The 17,215-nt window shown below is 38.1% G+C and overlaps 6 protein-coding genes across 6 annotated transcripts; 3 read left to right on the forward strand and 3 right to left on the reverse strand.

The window, feature by feature from the left end:
- Positions 1-44: 44 nt before the first annotated feature.
- On the reverse strand, positions 45-2,184 carry EV154DRAFT_536231 (uncharacterized protein; the record flags this gene model as incomplete). Its single annotated transcript, XM_051604122.1, has 6 exons — positions 45-128; positions 202-642; positions 717-1,061; positions 1,140-1,651; positions 1,717-1,926; positions 1,992-2,184. 6 exons carry the CDS (start codon positions 2,182-2,184, stop codon positions 45-47), a joined length of 1,785 nt encoding a protein of 594 aa, XP_051461550.1.
- A 652-nt stretch (positions 2,185-2,836) lies between these two features.
- Positions 2,837-6,273, forward strand: EV154DRAFT_458075 (potassium/sodium efflux P-type ATPase). Its single transcript, XM_051597434.1, has 3 exons — positions 2,837-3,365; positions 3,433-3,689; positions 3,752-6,273. Exons 1-3 carry the CDS (start codon positions 2,901-2,903, stop codon positions 6,225-6,227), a joined length of 3,198 nt encoding a protein of 1,065 aa, XP_051461551.1. The 5' UTR covers positions 2,837-2,900; the 3' UTR covers positions 6,228-6,273.
- An 827-nt stretch (positions 6,274-7,100) lies between these two features.
- On the forward strand, positions 7,101-9,461 carry EV154DRAFT_536233 (uncharacterized protein; the record flags this gene model as incomplete). Its single annotated transcript, XM_051604123.1, has 5 exons — positions 7,101-7,209; positions 7,691-7,947; positions 8,018-8,631; positions 8,843-9,289; positions 9,425-9,461. 5 exons carry the CDS (start codon positions 7,101-7,103, stop codon positions 9,459-9,461), a joined length of 1,464 nt encoding a protein of 487 aa, XP_051461552.1.
- A 558-nt stretch (positions 9,462-10,019) lies between these two features.
- EV154DRAFT_496031 (uncharacterized protein) lies at positions 10,020-11,886 on the reverse strand. The gene is made up of 4 exons (XM_051600105.1): positions 11,779-11,886; positions 11,600-11,712; positions 10,501-11,522; positions 10,020-10,438 (listed from the first exon to the last, which is right to left on the reverse strand). The coding sequence occupies exons 1-4, from the start codon at positions 11,846-11,848 to the stop codon at positions 10,222-10,224; spliced, it is 1,422 nt and encodes a 473-aa protein (XP_051461553.1). The 5' UTR covers positions 11,849-11,886; the 3' UTR covers positions 10,020-10,221.
- A 2,760-nt stretch (positions 11,887-14,646) lies between these two features.
- EV154DRAFT_496036 (mitochondrial carrier domain-containing protein) lies at positions 14,647-16,241 on the forward strand. The gene is made up of 7 exons (XM_051600106.1): positions 14,647-15,011; positions 15,075-15,158; positions 15,218-15,440; positions 15,507-15,576; positions 15,631-15,726; positions 15,782-15,960; positions 16,015-16,241. The coding sequence occupies exons 1-7, from the start codon at positions 14,824-14,826 to the stop codon at positions 16,156-16,158; spliced, it is 984 nt and encodes a 327-aa protein (XP_051461554.1). The 5' UTR covers positions 14,647-14,823; the 3' UTR covers positions 16,159-16,241.
- A 2-nt stretch (positions 16,242-16,243) lies between these two features.
- EV154DRAFT_458083 (HAD-like domain-containing protein) lies at positions 16,244-17,091 on the reverse strand (the record flags this gene model as incomplete). The annotated part of the gene is made up of 3 exons (XM_051597435.1): positions 16,913-17,091; positions 16,578-16,847; positions 16,244-16,519 (listed from the first exon to the last, which is right to left on the reverse strand). The coding sequence occupies exons 1-3, from the start codon at positions 17,039-17,041 to the stop codon at positions 16,244-16,246; spliced, it is 675 nt and encodes a 224-aa protein (XP_051461555.1). The 5' UTR covers positions 17,042-17,091.
- Between the last annotated feature and the right edge of the window lie 124 nt (positions 17,092-17,215).

A 17,215-nucleotide genomic window follows, 5' to 3' on the forward strand; every position in this document is an offset into this window, starting at 1 on the left:
TTTATTTGGAAATGTGATTATATATAAAAAAAAAAGATGATGATTTATTCGTCCTTGACTTCTTCTTGGACAGGTGGTGGAGGAGGAAGAGGATCCTCAGAAGGAGGTGGGGGAGGAGGTGCCATACCCTAAGTGGATAAACAGATTAGTTTTTTTTTTTTTTATTATTATTATTTTTCTTTTCTTTTTCTATCAACTTACCCAGGCATCACCTTCGGCTGGTGGTGGGGGAGGCGCTTGTTGTTGCCATGGTGCAGCATGACCACTCGAAGGTGGTGGTGGTGGTGGTGCTTGTTGTTGTTGTTGTTGTTGCCATGATGTAGGGTCAGCCACCTGAGAAGGATCATAATATCCTCCATACGCTGCGGCTGGAGGTCCATAAGCATTGTAGTAACCAGCACCGCCAGCACCAGGTGGAGGTGGCGCACTATAACCATATCCTGCCCCATTGTTAGACCAAGGGGCTCCCACTCCACTATCTTCCTTGGGAGCAGCATAAGTGCTGGGTGTAGACCATGGAGGTGGTGCACCTGTGCCTACAGGAGCTCTGGGTTGTTGCCATGGTGGAGCAGACGATCCTCCCGGTGTGGGCGAAGGCACCGCGCGTTGCTGCCAAGGTGCAGATCCACCTTGTCCACCGTACTAATCATAAAAGAGTTAAATATAAAATAAAAAAAAAAAAAAATAGATGACAAATATAATAAATAAAAACTTACAGGTGTGGGCTTGTTACCGCCTTCAGGTACAGACTCACCCAATTCAGCCATGAGATTCATGTATTCACTGTCCAATTGAGAATCGCGTTCACGCGCTTGATTCACCAGTTCTGGGTTATTACGCTGGGTACAATCACGCGCAATATGACCTCCACCGCCACAGATATGACAGGTAAGACTGGTCGTGACATTTTGACGCTCAGGACATTCGTATCGACGATGACCAGAGGCACCACAATTTAAACACGTTTGGTTCTCATCATCACGTAAAGTACCGTTCAAAGCAGCCAACTCACGCAACTGGTTTCTCTTCAACTCGTTCTGACCTTCAGGAACAGAGGCAGACTATTTTTATATATATATATATAGAAAGGGCAAAGAATGAATACAAAAGATAGATGATATATAAAAAAATAAACTTACAGTTTCGATGACCTTTTCAATGAGCTTGACGGCCTTTCTGACTTTATCCTCCGTGTCTGCCGTGACAAGACAATGCAAATCTTCCTCTTGACCTGAATTAGAAGCAGCATCTGTTCTCGACTTGCCTTCCTTTACAGATCCACGACCACGAATACTGATTTTGGCGCCAGACTCAGACTCCATACTCTTCAAAGTGTTTCCACGAGGACCGATCAATTGACCGATAAAGTTGATTTCGGGGAACTCCTTGTCAGGGATATAGACCTTTTCTTGGGTCTTGGTGGGTCGTTTGTAATCGGCTGGGGGTCTGAAGTTGGGAATGGTCTTGATGGCAATCTCCATTAAGCGGTGACGTTCATCCTCCAACTTCTTTTTGTATCTGGCTTCTCTCGTATTAATACGCTTACCATCCGCATTGTAAATGGGTTCGGGTGAAGGAGATCGTGCTCGCTCCGTAGGCGTGAAATCTCCAATACGTAACTTTCGATTGATTTCTTCCAAGCGGATTTGCACTTTATTTTTACCATTAGTACTCTCTCTTTCTCTCTCTTTCTCTTTTGTAATCAAGTCAACTTACACAAATACTTTTCTGATTGATCCTTGGTCAACTTGGTAACCGAGGTGGGTAATCCAGGCATAATCACCTTTTGTTCATCACCCCAACGACTCTTGCGCTTTCGCTTACGTTCAGCTCCATCATCTTCTGTACGAGGAGGCGATTGTGGTGTAGGTTTAGAGGGAGAGGCTTGCGAAGGAGGGTAGGCGTATTGTTGAGCAGAGCGATGAGCTTAAAGTGTGTGTGTGTTATAGAATTAGTTACAGGGTCATTTATATAAAATTAAAAAAAGGGACTTACAGCCAGAGTAACCTCTGTCTCTACCTCTGTCCTCTTCATGATGGCCTCCTCTTCTATCGTTGGAATATCCTCTACTTTCTCTTTCGTCGTGGTGACTTCTTCTATCGTTGGAGTAACCTCGACTGTCTCTCTCTCTTTCTCTGCCTCGGTCGTCTTCAGGACCCCCACGTCGTTCGCTTGATCCGTCATTGAAACGTCTCTTTGCTCCCAAGGGAGTAATGTTGGTACCTACATTTTTATTGAGTTATTCCCCTATTCTCTTTTCCATATTTGCTTTGTACTTTCTCTTTCTAAGTACCTGTTGGCTTATACATTTTTTATACTTTTTTTAATATATGCAACCAAAAAAAAAAAAAAAAATTTAAAAAAAAATAAACGCGCGACCACCTTTTAACACCCAAAAATATATGTGAATAAATATAGGGTCAACGACACACACACACACAAAAAAAAAAAAAAAAAATCCTGTTGCGAGAAAAAAAAAAGGCGTCACATAATAAACGTCATCAATCCCAGAAAAAAAAAAAAAAAAAAAAAAGAAGAAGGTATCCATTATAATCACATTTCTATAAAAGGTAAAAAGTAAACCAGGTGGTATGGTTTGCTTATAAATGGGTAGTTTGCCATTTTACCGAAAAAGAAGGTTGAGAATTACCCAGATCAGAACAAAAAAAAATATTTTTTTTTAGGTTGCGAGCGGAATCTGAGCCAATAAAAATTCTAGAATCTGCATGTTCACATGACGAGTTTCACATCAAACAATTCCTGTCTTTCTGTCAATGGAAAATATAAAAACGCATTGTTTACTTCTAACGTAATCTCTTCTTTAACTTCTTAGACTTTTTTTTTTATATATATCCACATATAAAAAAAAACCCCTTTATTATACACACATACACACATATATGAATCAAAACATACCAATTGATAACAATGATCAAGGTGACAGAGACGGTGCACCCAGAATTCAATTCGATGAATCCCAAAAGAAGGAATATCAAGTCCAGCATAATGAAAAGTTCTCGCAAAAACCCTTAACTCGTTCCTCTACCGGTGCTAGTTCCAATGATTTCGATACCAAATCTGTTCGCAGTGTGCTCATGAACAAGATGCACTTGGTCAAACGTAGAAGACAAAGTGTAGATAACCAAGAAAAAGTAGAAGGCCCGCCTTATCATACCATGGATCTCGATACCGTCAATGGATTGCTCAAAACTGATCTTGAAGATGGTCTTGATGAAGACGCTGTTCCCGAAAGAAGAGCCCAATACAGCTATAATGAAATGGAAGGTGAGGGCGGTGTCAGTCCTGTCAAGCTCATGATCAAGCAGTTTATGAACATCATGGTCCTTATTCTCCTCATTGCTATGGTAAGAATTACGAATACAATTAATCTCTTTGTTTTGTAATGTATCACTCACAATCATATTTAAATAGGTCGTCTCGTTTGTGTTTAAAGACTACATCGAAGGTGCTGTAATCTGTGCCATCATGTTCCTCAACGCCATTGTAGGCTTCATGCAAGAATTCAAGGCCGAAAAGACCATGGACTCTCTGCGTCAAATGGCCTCTCCTACCAGTCAAGTCATCCGTAACGGCCATCAAAAGACCATCCCCACTCGGGAATTAGTTCCAGGTGATATTGTCATTTTAAAAAGTGGCGATGTCGTAGGTGCCGATTGCCGTATCATCGAGTAAGTTTATAGTCTATACAAACATTGGAGTAATTTAAACTAACATCACTTGTCTTTTATAGAGCCTTCAATATGGATATCGATGAAGCGTTGTTAACTGGTGAAAGTATGCCCGTCAATAAAGTCTCAAGCGTCATTCAAGGCGAAGAGGTCCCTTTGGGTGATCGTATCAACATGTGTTACTCCAGCACCGTCTTAACCAAGGGTCGCGGTAAAGCCATCGTCACCGCTGTCGGTATGCAAACTGAAATTGGTAAGATTGCTAAGCGTCTTTTGGACAGTGGAGACAATACCAAGACACCCCTCCAGAAATCCCTTGACCGTATGGCCCTTGTCTTGTTGGCCATTGCCATCGTTTCCGTCATTATTGTATTTGCCGCCGCCAAGTTTAATATCACCAACGATGTGGTTCTTTACGCTATTTCTACCTCCATTTCCGTCATCCCCGAAGGCCTGGTGGCTGTCGTGACCTTGACACAAGCGTTTGGTGTACACAGTATGGCTCAATCAAAAGCTTTGGTGCGTCGTTTGGTTGCGCTTGAATTGTTAGGATCTGTGACAAATGTTTGTTCTGATAAAACGGGTACACTTACCCAATCGAAAATGGTCTTGACACGTTTATGGCGTCCTAGCACTGGTTTTTATTCTGTCTCTGGTTTGGGCTTTACAGTCGATGGTGAAGTGACTTCAGAAACCGATGGTACAGTGATCACCAAAGAAAATATGGACGCTGGCTTTCAAACGATGGTCAATACCGCTGCACTCTGTAACATGGCGGAACTCCGTAAAGACAAGAAAAATGACGAATGGTCTGGTATTGGTGACCCCACTGAAATTGCGCTTCAAGTGTTTGCTCATAAATTGAAGAATGGTAAGCCTACTTTGGTCAAGAAGGATGCACCCGACAACGAAAGCTGGAAGTTAATCTCTGAATACCCTTTTGATTCTTCTGTGAAACGTATGAGTGTTCTTTGTCGTTCTCCCGAGGGATCCCATATGGCTTTTCTGAAAGGTGCAACGGAGCGTGTGCTCGAAAGTTGCTCTGGGATGCTCATGTCCGATGAAGGTGATATCAAGTTTATGTCCGTAGAAGAACTGGAAGCGTTGGTCCTTCCCAAGGTGGATACTTTAGCACGTGGTGGTCTTCGTGTCCTTTCCTTAGCTATGCGTCGTATCAAACATGCCGGTGATATCGCACATGATACCTTCAATCGTGAATTCATCGAACGCGACATGATCTTTTTGGGTTTAGTCGGTATCTATGACCCCCCACGTCAAGAATCCAAATTGGCCGTAGAAGAATGTCATAAAGCAGGCATCACCGTACACATGTTAACAGGTGATCATATCGCAACAGCTACTGCCATTGCACGTGAAGTCAGTATTGTACCTGCTACCTATGGCCTTGAAGAAGACGTTGAATTGTACAACAGTATCAAGGCAACCGCTAAACCTCATTTGGGAGACAATAAAGAAAATTTGGTTATGACCGCACAACGCTTTGACAAGATGTCTGAACAGGAAATCGATGCTTTACCCGATCTCCCCTTGGTCATTGCTCGTTGTAGTCCCGATACCAAGGTTAAGATGATTGAAGCCCTTCATCGTCGAAAGAAGATTGCTGGTATGACAGGTGATGGTGTAAATGATAGTCCCTCACTCAAAGAATCAGATATTGGTATTGCTATGGGAGAAAATGGATCGGATGTAGCTAAACAAGCAGCAGATATTGTGCTTGTGGATGATAACTTTGCTACCATTGTCAAAGCCATTGAAGAAGGTCGTCGTGTTTTTAGTAATATCTCTCGTTTTGTCGTTCACATGGTGTCTGGTAACGTTGCTGAATTAACCCCTTTATTATTGGGTCTTGCCTTTATTGATCAAACCGGTGGCTCTGTCTTCCCCATGACTCCCATTCAAATCCTGTTTAACAACATCTTGACCAGTTCACCACCTGCCATGAGTTTAGGTCTGGAACCCATTCATGCCGATCAAATGTTGGAACCTCCCCGTTCTTCAAAGGATGGTCTCTTTAGAGTGTCCAATTTGGTGGATATCATGTTCTATGGTATCACCATTGGTGTGATTTGCTTAATGAACTTTATTGTCGTACTCTATGGTTATGGAACGGGTGAATTAGGCCTCGATTGTAACGGACACTACAATGATACATGTGACGAAGTTTTTCGTGCTCGTGGTGCACTGTTCGCTACTTTAACTGTAATCGTCTTATTACATGGCTTTACCTGTCGTGATCTTCGTAACTCTACTTGGTCTATCTCTGCTCTTAAGGGACCTCAAAACAAGTACTTATTCTGGTCTACCTTGTTTGGTTTTATCTTGTTGATTGTCGCCTTGTATGTACCAGTATTGAATACAGATGTCTTCCGACACAAGCCTATCACTTGGGAATGGGGTATGACCGCTGCTTCTGTCGTGGTATATATCTTGATTGCCGAAGGTTATAAATGGTGCAAGAGACATTTTACGCTTACCGCTCGTTCCAGATTCCGTTATTCCTTGTCATTCAACCGCTAAAATATTTAATTTGTCTCTAATTGTTTACACACACACACACACACACCTTCTTTTTTGTACTATATATCTTAATATTAATAAAAAAAACTGTTATTAACATGATAAATGCTGTGATTAAATAAGGGTAAAAGCAAATATTTTTGGACAAACTTATATTTGTTTTCAGACAGGCTTATAATTGTTTTCAGACAAACAGAAATATATTTCGGACAGTCGTAAAAAGATTTTCAGACACATGTAAAAGACAATCAGACAAGATATCCATCCCAGTCAATACAATCTTTTGTGTCGATAATGTTACAAAGAATTTAAAGAGGACATCAAATTATTTTCAACCAACACTTCACGATTTAAGTGAGAAAAAGGTTCCTACACTTGTGCAGATAATTGGCATGATCTACCTGTGATGTAATGATAGAGGCAGGATGTTATTTGGGTAGGACATAGCGGAGGAAAAGATAATGATAGAGAATATGACATAGAAAAACGTACGGCGGCGAAAAACAACGGGTAAGTGATCCTAGATTATGACTACGCGCACTTTACCGGTCCTAAAGAAAAGCGTAATCATAATAATCTATTTAATCAAACTTTGAGACAGCCAAAACTCACTCAACAAAGTTTGTTTAATACGACTTATATTATAAATGAATAAAGTGATTTACATGCCTACAATTATCATACCCAGCCTACTACAAATAACCTCACTTCATGGCATATAGATACAATTTGATATAAAAAATAATAACTTTGGTTTGTACAAATACTTTGATAAATTAATAATAAGCAGCGGTCACATCAAATATATATATATCAGCCTGATGTCGATTTAAACAACAATTATGTCCTTTTCTTTCTAATTTCTAAAACGGGATGCGTACACCAATTTATCCTGAAATTGAAGCTTTTATACAAACGAAAAAGTTGAAAAAATATGAAAGCCAACAACAGGAAACTGCTAGTGAGACCATTAACAAACCAAGTAAAAGAAAGAAAGGTAATATAAAAGCTTTCTTCAATGTGTTTATAACTAAATCTTCCCAAAGGTGTAAAAAGAAAAGATACCCCAGAAGAGAAAAAGGCAAAAAGTGATGCAAAAAGAGCTAGAAATGTTGTCCCAAATACATCGAGTCTAGTATGTAAGTCCTGCGGTCAAAATGGCCATGCATCTGCTAGGTCCAGAGAATGCCTGAATTATAATTATACAGTAAAAGAATTGATTCAACAAAATCTGGGTTCTCAAAATCAAAGATATACAGTCTCCATACCTCTCAAGTCATTCATGTCTTCAGTAGATGAGAATGCGAATAACACTGCGGTTGAAAAAATCAAAAGTCTTTCAATGTTTTTGCGAAAAGTTACCTACAACGCTCAGCTTTTTGTCAACTTTTATATTTTGAAACATCCAAACAGTTTGCCTAATGAACTATTGAAACAAAACTTTTGGTATAGCGTATGTAGAGTGGTGTACCAAAATTTATCAGTTCAAAATTTTCAATCACAATATCCACTTATTCCCCACCTCGCCGAAGTATGGGATGAGCTTAACGGTGTTGAAGGCGTCAACTTGACAGTTGATAAAGGAAATTTAACTCTTTACGGCCAAGTGGTTTCATCCGCTTGTGAATCTATAGCTACTTGTTATAACAACTATTATATAGAGAACTTTGAAAATATTATTGCAAACTACTTTATATACATGATCCGTCAAGCATTTCATGTAAGTGTAAAACCTTGTTAAATATATATATATATTAAAAACTTGACATCAATTATTATTTTTTTAAAAGGACATAAAAATGCCCATAGTAAAACATATAGTATACGAACATGTGCTCAATGTACTATTTTCTCCAGGACTGGGAGCCATCAATTCTGACAATATTTCCACTTCTTTGAACAGTGAAGAGCAAGAAAACATTTGTACGTTTTTAAACCCATTGATATTGGAGATCAAGAATCGTATACCAGCATTTCCTGTGACAAAGGCAACTCTAAATAATGCCCCATTCAGCATTATGCCAGTATTTAAGCACATTCTGGAGAAATATGAGTCCTTAATTGTGGAAGCACCGCTACCTGTTCCTGTCTCTCAATTGGAAATCATCTCACAAGAACAATCAGACGAGACCGATCAAGTAAATAAAAGACCAAGAAAAAAGAAGAAAGTAAAAAAAAACAAAAACGACAACAACGGCGTAAAAAGAGATTTCCAGCCGCCTCGTCTCTTCAGTCTATTCCCGAACCCTGGCTTGCATTGGCGTTTCGTTAAAATAGATAGCCAAAATTTGACTGGTCTGTTTCCGACGGCTTCAATGGAACGGTTAGAGGAAGAAACAGTTTTTGAATACACCCAAAGATATTTTTTTTCCCGTTTTAATTTTGCTAAAATAAACATAAATACGTAGGTACATACGCTTTTAGCAACAAATAAACCTGCTAATTTTCAACTTGTATAGCTTTGAAAAATTAAAAAATTTACCTCAACGAAAAGGAAGGATGTTTATTAATAGCCTGTACACAGATGGGTACACTTGTAGGATTTCTTTTTGCCGAAAGAGATACGCAGAATCTCCTGTGAATGAAACTGCTTTGGAGCTGCAAGATTTCAATAGTGAAGAAATCGATCGTTATTTTAGACCTTGCACAGTAGATCCCAATAGGAAAGATGCTTTTGTGTCATTTCATGGTAACACGGATGTTAGGCGGCTTTCATCTGCCGAATATTACAACATGAATGGAAGTGCCAATCGTATGAAGTTGGAGCAAGACAGGAAGAAAGAACAAGGAGTGCAAAAAATCGAGACAAACATACCTTCTGTAAAGTCAGCAGTTACTGATAAATATATTACGCATGTGAAATACATGATGCAACATAAGGACACACTATTTAGTTTTTACAATTTTCAGACAGCAAGAGTCAAATGGTGTAATTACATTGGAAAACAGCGTGCCCTCCAGGATGCTGTAAATATCCTTATTAACGGATCAAAGAAGTACAATAAAGGACGACGGATGAAAACAAGAAAAAACAAGAGAAAAAGAAGCAAGACAGCTGCAAAGTATCAAAGCAACACCCCTCAAGCCGGATCAAGACAAAGAAAAAGCGCATCCAGGTATTACTCACATATCCATGGATGTTGTTCCTCTTCTAATATTTTTTTTTCTTTTTTAAAAAAAAAAGAAGCCACAAAGAGAAATTTGAGGAGGGTGACAAAAGTAAAATGCCATTGATAATTTTTGGGGACGGTCTGAAGAATAAAAGTCACGTAAAGATCAGTGGGATTAGGCATGGCGTCTCTGAAATGATATACAGACAGTTGAAGCTGCGGGAAAAACTTGGAGAGTTATTGCTACTTGACATAGATGAATATAAAACATCAAAGGTGAAAGATATACGTGTCTATAACATGTAATTACTAATACAATGTCATTTCTTTCTTAGAACTGCAATAACTGCCTAGAAAGTGGTCTAGAAAACTTAAAGTATAAATGTGGAACGGACAACCGATCAATCCATCAAATATTCTTCTGCAAAAAATGTAATATTCGTTGGAATCGTGACGTTATGGCTACGAAAAACATGTACACCATTGCCACCTCAATTTGGAGAGGTGATGGCCGACCCGATGTCTTTAAAAGACAAAGCGCCACCTACAATGTGGTTGCCACGCCCTCACCGGCGATGGCTTAAAGATACCTACAGGTAAAAAAAAAAAAAAAAAAAAAAAAAAAAAAAGTCTAACACTAAATCTGAATTTCCATTTTTATATCGTCTGAAAAAGGTAAGCAAATGTTTGAAAGTGAATTTTTATTTGTCTGAAAAAAAACTGATGTTGTCTGAATTTGAAGTGTAAACACTGTAAATAAGGGTAAAATAAATTAAAATGTTGTGTTTTTTCCAGTAGAAAGAAAGAATAAAAGAAACTATTTCTACAATGGTATATTTATCATGAAATGCGAATGTATTAAGAAGTGGGGGTATTGTTATAATTTATGCTGTTGCTTTTCTTCTGGTACCAAAAATGGACCAAATTTTCCATTGATTTCTTTTACTAGAAGCCTTTTCCAAAGACCTCTTGTTTTCTTCCTGAATGGCATTTAGTTCAGCCATACGCTTTAAAGCTGGCTCGTAATTTTCATTGGCAGCCATCTTGTAGTAATCAGCAGCAAGAGCTAAATTGTGATTCCAACCATCTGCCTTAAAGAACCTATATATGTATGTAGGTTAAATATTTATGTAAATGCCTAAAAAGCAGTAGATAACACATACATCTCTCCCAGCATATATCTTGCATAATTTTGTGGGGCATCTTGCTGACTTGCAGCTTTTTGATAATATTCAAATGATTTAATCAAGTCTTTAGGTACACCCAGACCCTGCCTGTACATATCGCCTAAGCACGTCTGACAATAACCTAGACCGGATGGCCAGATATCATCACCCAATAAGCACCAAAGATGAGCTTGTTCATAATCTCTCTTGATACCTTTGACTTTTCCTTCAAAATAAATTTTGCTCAATGTTTCAATCGCTAATGGGAAACCTTGTTCTCCTGATTGAGTCAACCAAAAGACCGCCTGTTGAATATCTTGCTTCATTGCAGGCTGTGTGGGTGGTGGGTGTAACAAGACATCGCCCACAATAAACTGACAGTACTGTTCACCAATACTTTCAGCAATACGACGAGCATATTTATACGCCTTTTCAATGTTTCGTGGAATGGTTTCACTTCCCTCATAATACACTCTGGCCAAGTCAATCAGAGCTCTTGAATCCGTACTATTATTGCCATTGCGTCTTGATTGTTGATTTTCAGCTACGGATTCATACAATTCTAAACTCTTTTCGATGTTGTATTGCTTGGGGTATTTAAAAGGGTCGCCCAATATCTTTGCCAGTTCTACACCGGCGCCCTCATGAGATAATTCAGAGGCCTTGGTCAAGAAAGTGACACCACGCGGTATATCTTGATCAATGCCTGTACCATCCACATACAAGACACCGACCAAGTAACATATATGCTTTAATATCTTCTTTTGTTTTTTATCGTCTCCTTCAGTCCATTGAACTTGAGCTCGTTGAATGATGCGTTCTAAAAGACCCATAGTGTTGTCTTGCTCAGTCAACACAATCAGCTCAGAGACGCAAGGAGCTAAAGCTGCTGAAAGTCGACGGTCAAATACACTTCTGGCCCATAAAGTGGCTTCTTGTGAATCACGTTGAATCAGAACATTACCAAGGTCTCTTCGATCTAGTATTGTGCTCAGTTTAATCTTTGCTTCTACATCACCCTATAATTCATGGCGTTAGCTTAATGAGCTTTCTACTTGTGTCTATATTTATTCATATATATATGTATATGTATTACTTTGGCTGCTTCCATGCGTAGGTAACGTAAGGCTTGTTTAGCAAGTAAGTGTGTTTCTTTGGTGTCTGGGTTGGGGTGTGTTTCGACCGTGGCATTATTGATGAGTTCGACAGCTGTAAGTGTCCAGGAGAGTACGTTCAGTTTTTTTTTCAAGAAAAAGGTTAAAGATGAGGACAAACCTGTCAGTAAATGGAGCTCGCTTGCTGTGCCAGCAAATAAAGAATGTATTGCTTGATCTGCTGAATCCATTTCTATTAAAACAAAAAGGTTTTTTTTTTATCAAAGAGAGAAAAGAAGCAAAAAAAAAAAAAAAAAGCAAGACATCTAAATTGAAACCCAAAAACACGTGGTAAAATAATCAACCCTTTTTTTTTTTTTTTTCTTTTAAAAGAGTCTCATTGTCCAGGCCCAGACAATAACGTATAGAAACCAAAAAAATACAGCCTTCTGATACGTGTGATGGGATAAAAGCGTCTTTATTTTCAAGCTAAAATAGTATAATTGCAAACGTCTAAAAAAAAATGTTTGTTGTCACAATTTATGCGATATTTTTTTTTTACACATCCCACTTTTAGAAATGACCAAATATGGTAATTGTCTTTTTTTTCTGTGTTCCCTACGAAAACCCGGTTCCCAACATTGAGTGTTTGCCGATTTGATATTGGTTTTTGACTACAGATTTGCGGATAGTTGATTTTATTTTGCGTACAAAGATTTTTATCAAGCGGATAACTTTCCCATTTCGTACTCTCAGAGCTTTGGCTCAAGAGCCAGACATCTATCGAAGAACGCATACGAATGGCTTATCCAATTTACACAGTCATCAACAGATATGGTTTTGGCTGATTCAATGATTCTAGCTCTCAGATTGTCATCTACAGTCAAAAAATCTCTCCTAATACTATCCTTGACTTTGGAACAGAACAACTCAATAGGGCTCAAAAATGATGAGTAAGGTGGCAAGTATGTGGCTTTATATCCGCGCGATTCGATCAGACTCTGAACCTCAGTAACTTTATGAATGACAGCGCTGTCCCTATACAGCTTCTCCTACTACGAGTACATACTTCTATATTAAAGATTGCATGAATGGACTACATATAATATACGAGTGACAGTTGGATACATAATGCTATACCACTAAGTTACGATATCAACGATCGAGAAGAGAATCTTCTCAGATCAAATCAAGAATTATAAGAAAGAGAAACTTAATATTAACAGTTCTCTCAATGGATTAGCTACCCAGAAAGATAATAGAGCAGCTATTAATATAAATGGTTCATTTACTTATATATTGATATAATTATACAGCTGATAAAGTGTATAAAGAAGCAGTGTATGAATTAATGGATACCTACTTTCTACAACCAAATATACAAATCTCGATAAAAGATTTTATAATTGGGATCGTATTTCATTCATTACAAAGATAATGAATAAATTATCAACTACAACTATTATGTTCTATTGCCAATCACATTTAACAAACAAGTATGCATCATTTACAGTAACCGTTGCATGATAAATAGGTGTCTCGTAACACTAAAAATTTATTAGGATACTCTTGCTCCCGCTGCACTGATATGAGACAGCGTTAACTGCCAAAGGTGATGAAAGATATGTTAGATAATTTGCTTACAAGTAACACCGCAAAATCCCAGAGACGGTCAATTTTTGGAAAATAGTTACCCGTCACGGATTCGGTCAAAATCATTGTTAACCTTTCACCGTAATTTGCGGTGTAATCAAAACGAGTCCAAAGACCTCTCAGTATTTGGAATCCAAACTGCAGGTCTATCTATAGCACTATTAGCTGCTGATAAACCAACTCCTTACATTACAAGAGTAACAAAAATCAAAGACCTGTCTATATCAAGCGACGCATCCCACTTTACTAGGAGCATTTACCGTTGATCGTTTTAATGGGAATTTAAACAGCAAATATTAAAAGTGAAAAGCCAGGTATTTTCCAATCAGAAACATAATTACCCATAGGACACCAGCGAATGGTTAAACGCCTGTTTAAATCATGACAATGAAGTTGATATGTCTGTCACCTCGACTTTAAGTGAATACGTGAATAAAAGAAGAAAAGTTGACTCTTGAATCAACTGCTTTTCTTGAATAAATTGTGAGAATACATGCCACACCTCATTGTCTGAGGTCAACCTATGCAATAAAATAAAATGTTTTTATCGAAATTCTCAAATATCTGATTATGAACTTATATTTCAAGTAAATCAGTTTTGACAGACTATCTAATAGTTTTAGTTTATGTTTCCGGGCTTATTTGTGGTATAGAAGATCATTTTCTCAAAGAAGGTTTTCATATCGGATGGTACCGATGAGTGTAAAAAAACAAAACAAAAAAACAAAGAAATTATTTTTGATGTTTAAATACTTTTGGTTGGGAAGGGGTAGACGAGGATAATTTTTTTAGAACTGCTTAGACTGTTGAGAAATTAAATGAGGTCTTAACACCCCTAGTTTTTTCTTTCAAATGACTATATGAGTGATTTCTACTTTAAAGTCAACTATAAAGAGTGGTCTCCACTATTGAAATGGTAGTTAGAACTATGAGCTGAACGTACATGCCCTCAGGAGGTGTTTTTGCTTTATGTCTATGTAATTTAACACCATAGGAGGGTGGTGTCGTTGTGCAAATATTTATAATTATGATATCATCCATGTATTGAAACTGCAAAAAAAAAAAAGGGTGAACGGTTGGACTTGTATCATTACGCAAAGTGAGCTATAAAGCTTATGGTTCTAATAATGCATCCCATGTGTAGGTGATGCCTGAGTTCGGTAAAGGGGTAATATTGTGGTTACTTCTCTCTCTCTTTCGGAGTTAAAGATACGCCTTTTCCAACGCGAGTCATGCTTACTTAAGGTTTTTTTACCCATATAGGAACAAACGGCAAATGACAGGGGAAGGTGGTGACCCATGCAAGAGTAATACGGTAGAATACCAAGAGTTGAAAAAGGCATTGGTATAAAGAGATGAAGATAGAAGCAATCAAATAAACTATAAAGCAAAGACATTCTCAAACAGAACTTTGTATTTTTGGCAAATGTTTCGGGGGTTGAAAATAATGATGGATTGTTGACACAAACAGAGGTCATCAATCGTAAAGTCAAAGGTGGGGAGAGTTTTCTGAAAGGGAAGCCTTTTCTTCTTCTGTTCACTCTTTTTTTTTTCAGCAGCAGCAACAGCAAAAATGTCAAAACACGACAAAAGAAGCCCAGCTTTACATTTAACAGGAGGAGCATTGTCTGGCATGGCAGCATGTGTGTTACTTCAACCACTGGACTTGATCAAGACACGATTACAGCAACAACGCCAGGATCACTTGGCTTTTTTGAGAGAAGCAAAGAGTAAAGGCCTATTGGTATCTCCTCAAAAGAGGTAACAAGCAAAGAGTAAACGATTCTGTTTGGAATTGCCAATGTTTAATGAATTAGTTTGTAGCAACATTTACACTACTGTCAAGGATATTGTCAATAGCAACGGTTATAATGGACTTTGGAGAGGAACTGTACCAACCATTATGAGGTAACTATAGAGAGTTTCACGCCCCCAAAAAAGAATAAACAACTGACCCCAAGCGGAAGAAATGTACCTGGTTCAGCCTTGTATTTTTTTGCTTTATCCGAGGTTCGAGACATTCTTGCCAACACTAGAGGCACCTGGCAACCTTGGTTAAATAAAGCAGGTGTCAATGGCGAAACAACAGCTGCATATCAACGTTATGAAAATTTATTCTCTGGCTCTACAGCAAGAGGCGCTGTGGGTTATATGATGATGCCTATCACAGTGGTCAAAGTGAGATATGAGGTATGTACATGTAGATTATATCGGAAACAAATTTTTTTTTTGACTCATATTTTTGTTTATAAAAAGAGTAATTTCTATAATTACACAAGTTTAAACCAAGCATTTAAATCAATTATCAAAACAGATGGCATCAGGGGTATAATGTGTAGATTTAATCAGGCCCCTTACCGGTATTAATATGTACAAATAGGTCTGTTTGCTGGATATGGTGCAACCTTTATTCGTGATGCTCCATTTGCTGGTATCTATTTGTTCTTTTATGAAGGATGTAAGACTTGGGCCAATGGTAACTATCTATTTTTTTCTATTTTTTGTCATCATCACATTCATCCTATTGTAAGAATATTCTATGCGTCAAAATTTACCTATCGCGAATGCACTCATTAATCTGGGTTCCGGAGTCGTTGCCGGTATGGCTGCTACTTGTACTACACAACCATTTGATATGTTGAAAACGCGTATGCAGCTTAAACCCATGATGTATAAAAATTTAATACAATCAGCAAGAAAGGTTTACATGGTAAGTTGGATATCGTTTACATTATTCCAACATGTTGTTAATATTCTACGATAGGAGGAAGGTTTGATGGGATTCTTCGATGGTATTAGCGTTAGATTAATCCGTAAACCACTCAATTCAGCTATTTCATGGACCATTTATGAAGAAGTTGTTCGTTGGTATGACCGTAAAGACCAATTGATGAGAGAAAAGCTTTAGTATTTATCATCAAATATAAATGTACATTATCCCCCCCCCTTTTTTTTTTCTTTCTTTGTAATAACAATAGAGGATCCAATTTTATTTATTCAATCGTGTTTGAAATTACAGTTTTGTAGCTACCATCAGACTGTCTTTCAATATGAACACTGTCTAAGCGTTCCACAATCACAGTTGCTCCAGCCTCTCTAAGTTGATCCACGGTGTGTGTAGTCGTGCATGCAATACACTCCATACCAGCTGCTATCGCAGCCTGCACACCAGCAGGTGCATCTTCAAACACCAAACAGTCCTTGGGCTCTTTTCTAAGAATCTTTGCTGCTAATAAATAGCCTTCAGGATGAGGTTTACCAAAAGTCAACTATAACGGCATGAGTATCTACAGTCATCATTATCCAAAACCATGACATTTTCTTTACCTTATCGCCCGTAGCCATTTCTTTGGGCACGTGAATATTGAATTGTGATAATCTGCTGACAGCCATTGTAATAGTGCCAGCCGTATTGACAGTCCAATCTTCTGTAGGAATGCTCTTCAATAAATCAAGGACGCCTGGTAATACAGTCACACCTTCTGTTTCTTTGGCTAAACCTCCCTCGAACTTATTCACGTAATCCACGGTTGCAAGTTCGGGCGTCCAGCGTTCCAAAGTTTCAATAGTTCTACGTCCATGAGAAGTAGCAAGGATCTATATAGAATTCTATCAATACACACAAATTGCGCGTTTTTTTTCTGCCTTTAATTACACTGTACCTGTTCAGGGTCCAAATTATGTTCCAACGCAAAATTTGTCCAGTACTTGACAACAAGAGGTGTGGTATCTATCAATGTACCATCGAGATCAAAGATAAATGCTTTGGATGTGAGGGTCTTGGTTGCCATTATTATTATTATTATTCACAAAAAAAGAAAATGCAAGTTGCAGATAAACGGGAAAAGATGTCATTTGGAATGTTTTTTGAAATACGGGGTTTTTATCAACGGGAAAAGCGGGTTTCGACGGGGTTTATACTTTTGCAATGAATACGTAATGAATTAGACAACAATAAAGTCATT

This window comes from Mucor mucedo (assembly GCF_025094135.1).
Source record: "Mucor mucedo strain NRRL 3635 chromosome Unknown EV154scaffold_12, whole genome shotgun sequence".
Classification (NCBI taxonomy): Eukaryota; Fungi; Mucoromycota; class Mucoromycetes; order Mucorales; family Mucoraceae; genus Mucor; species Mucor mucedo.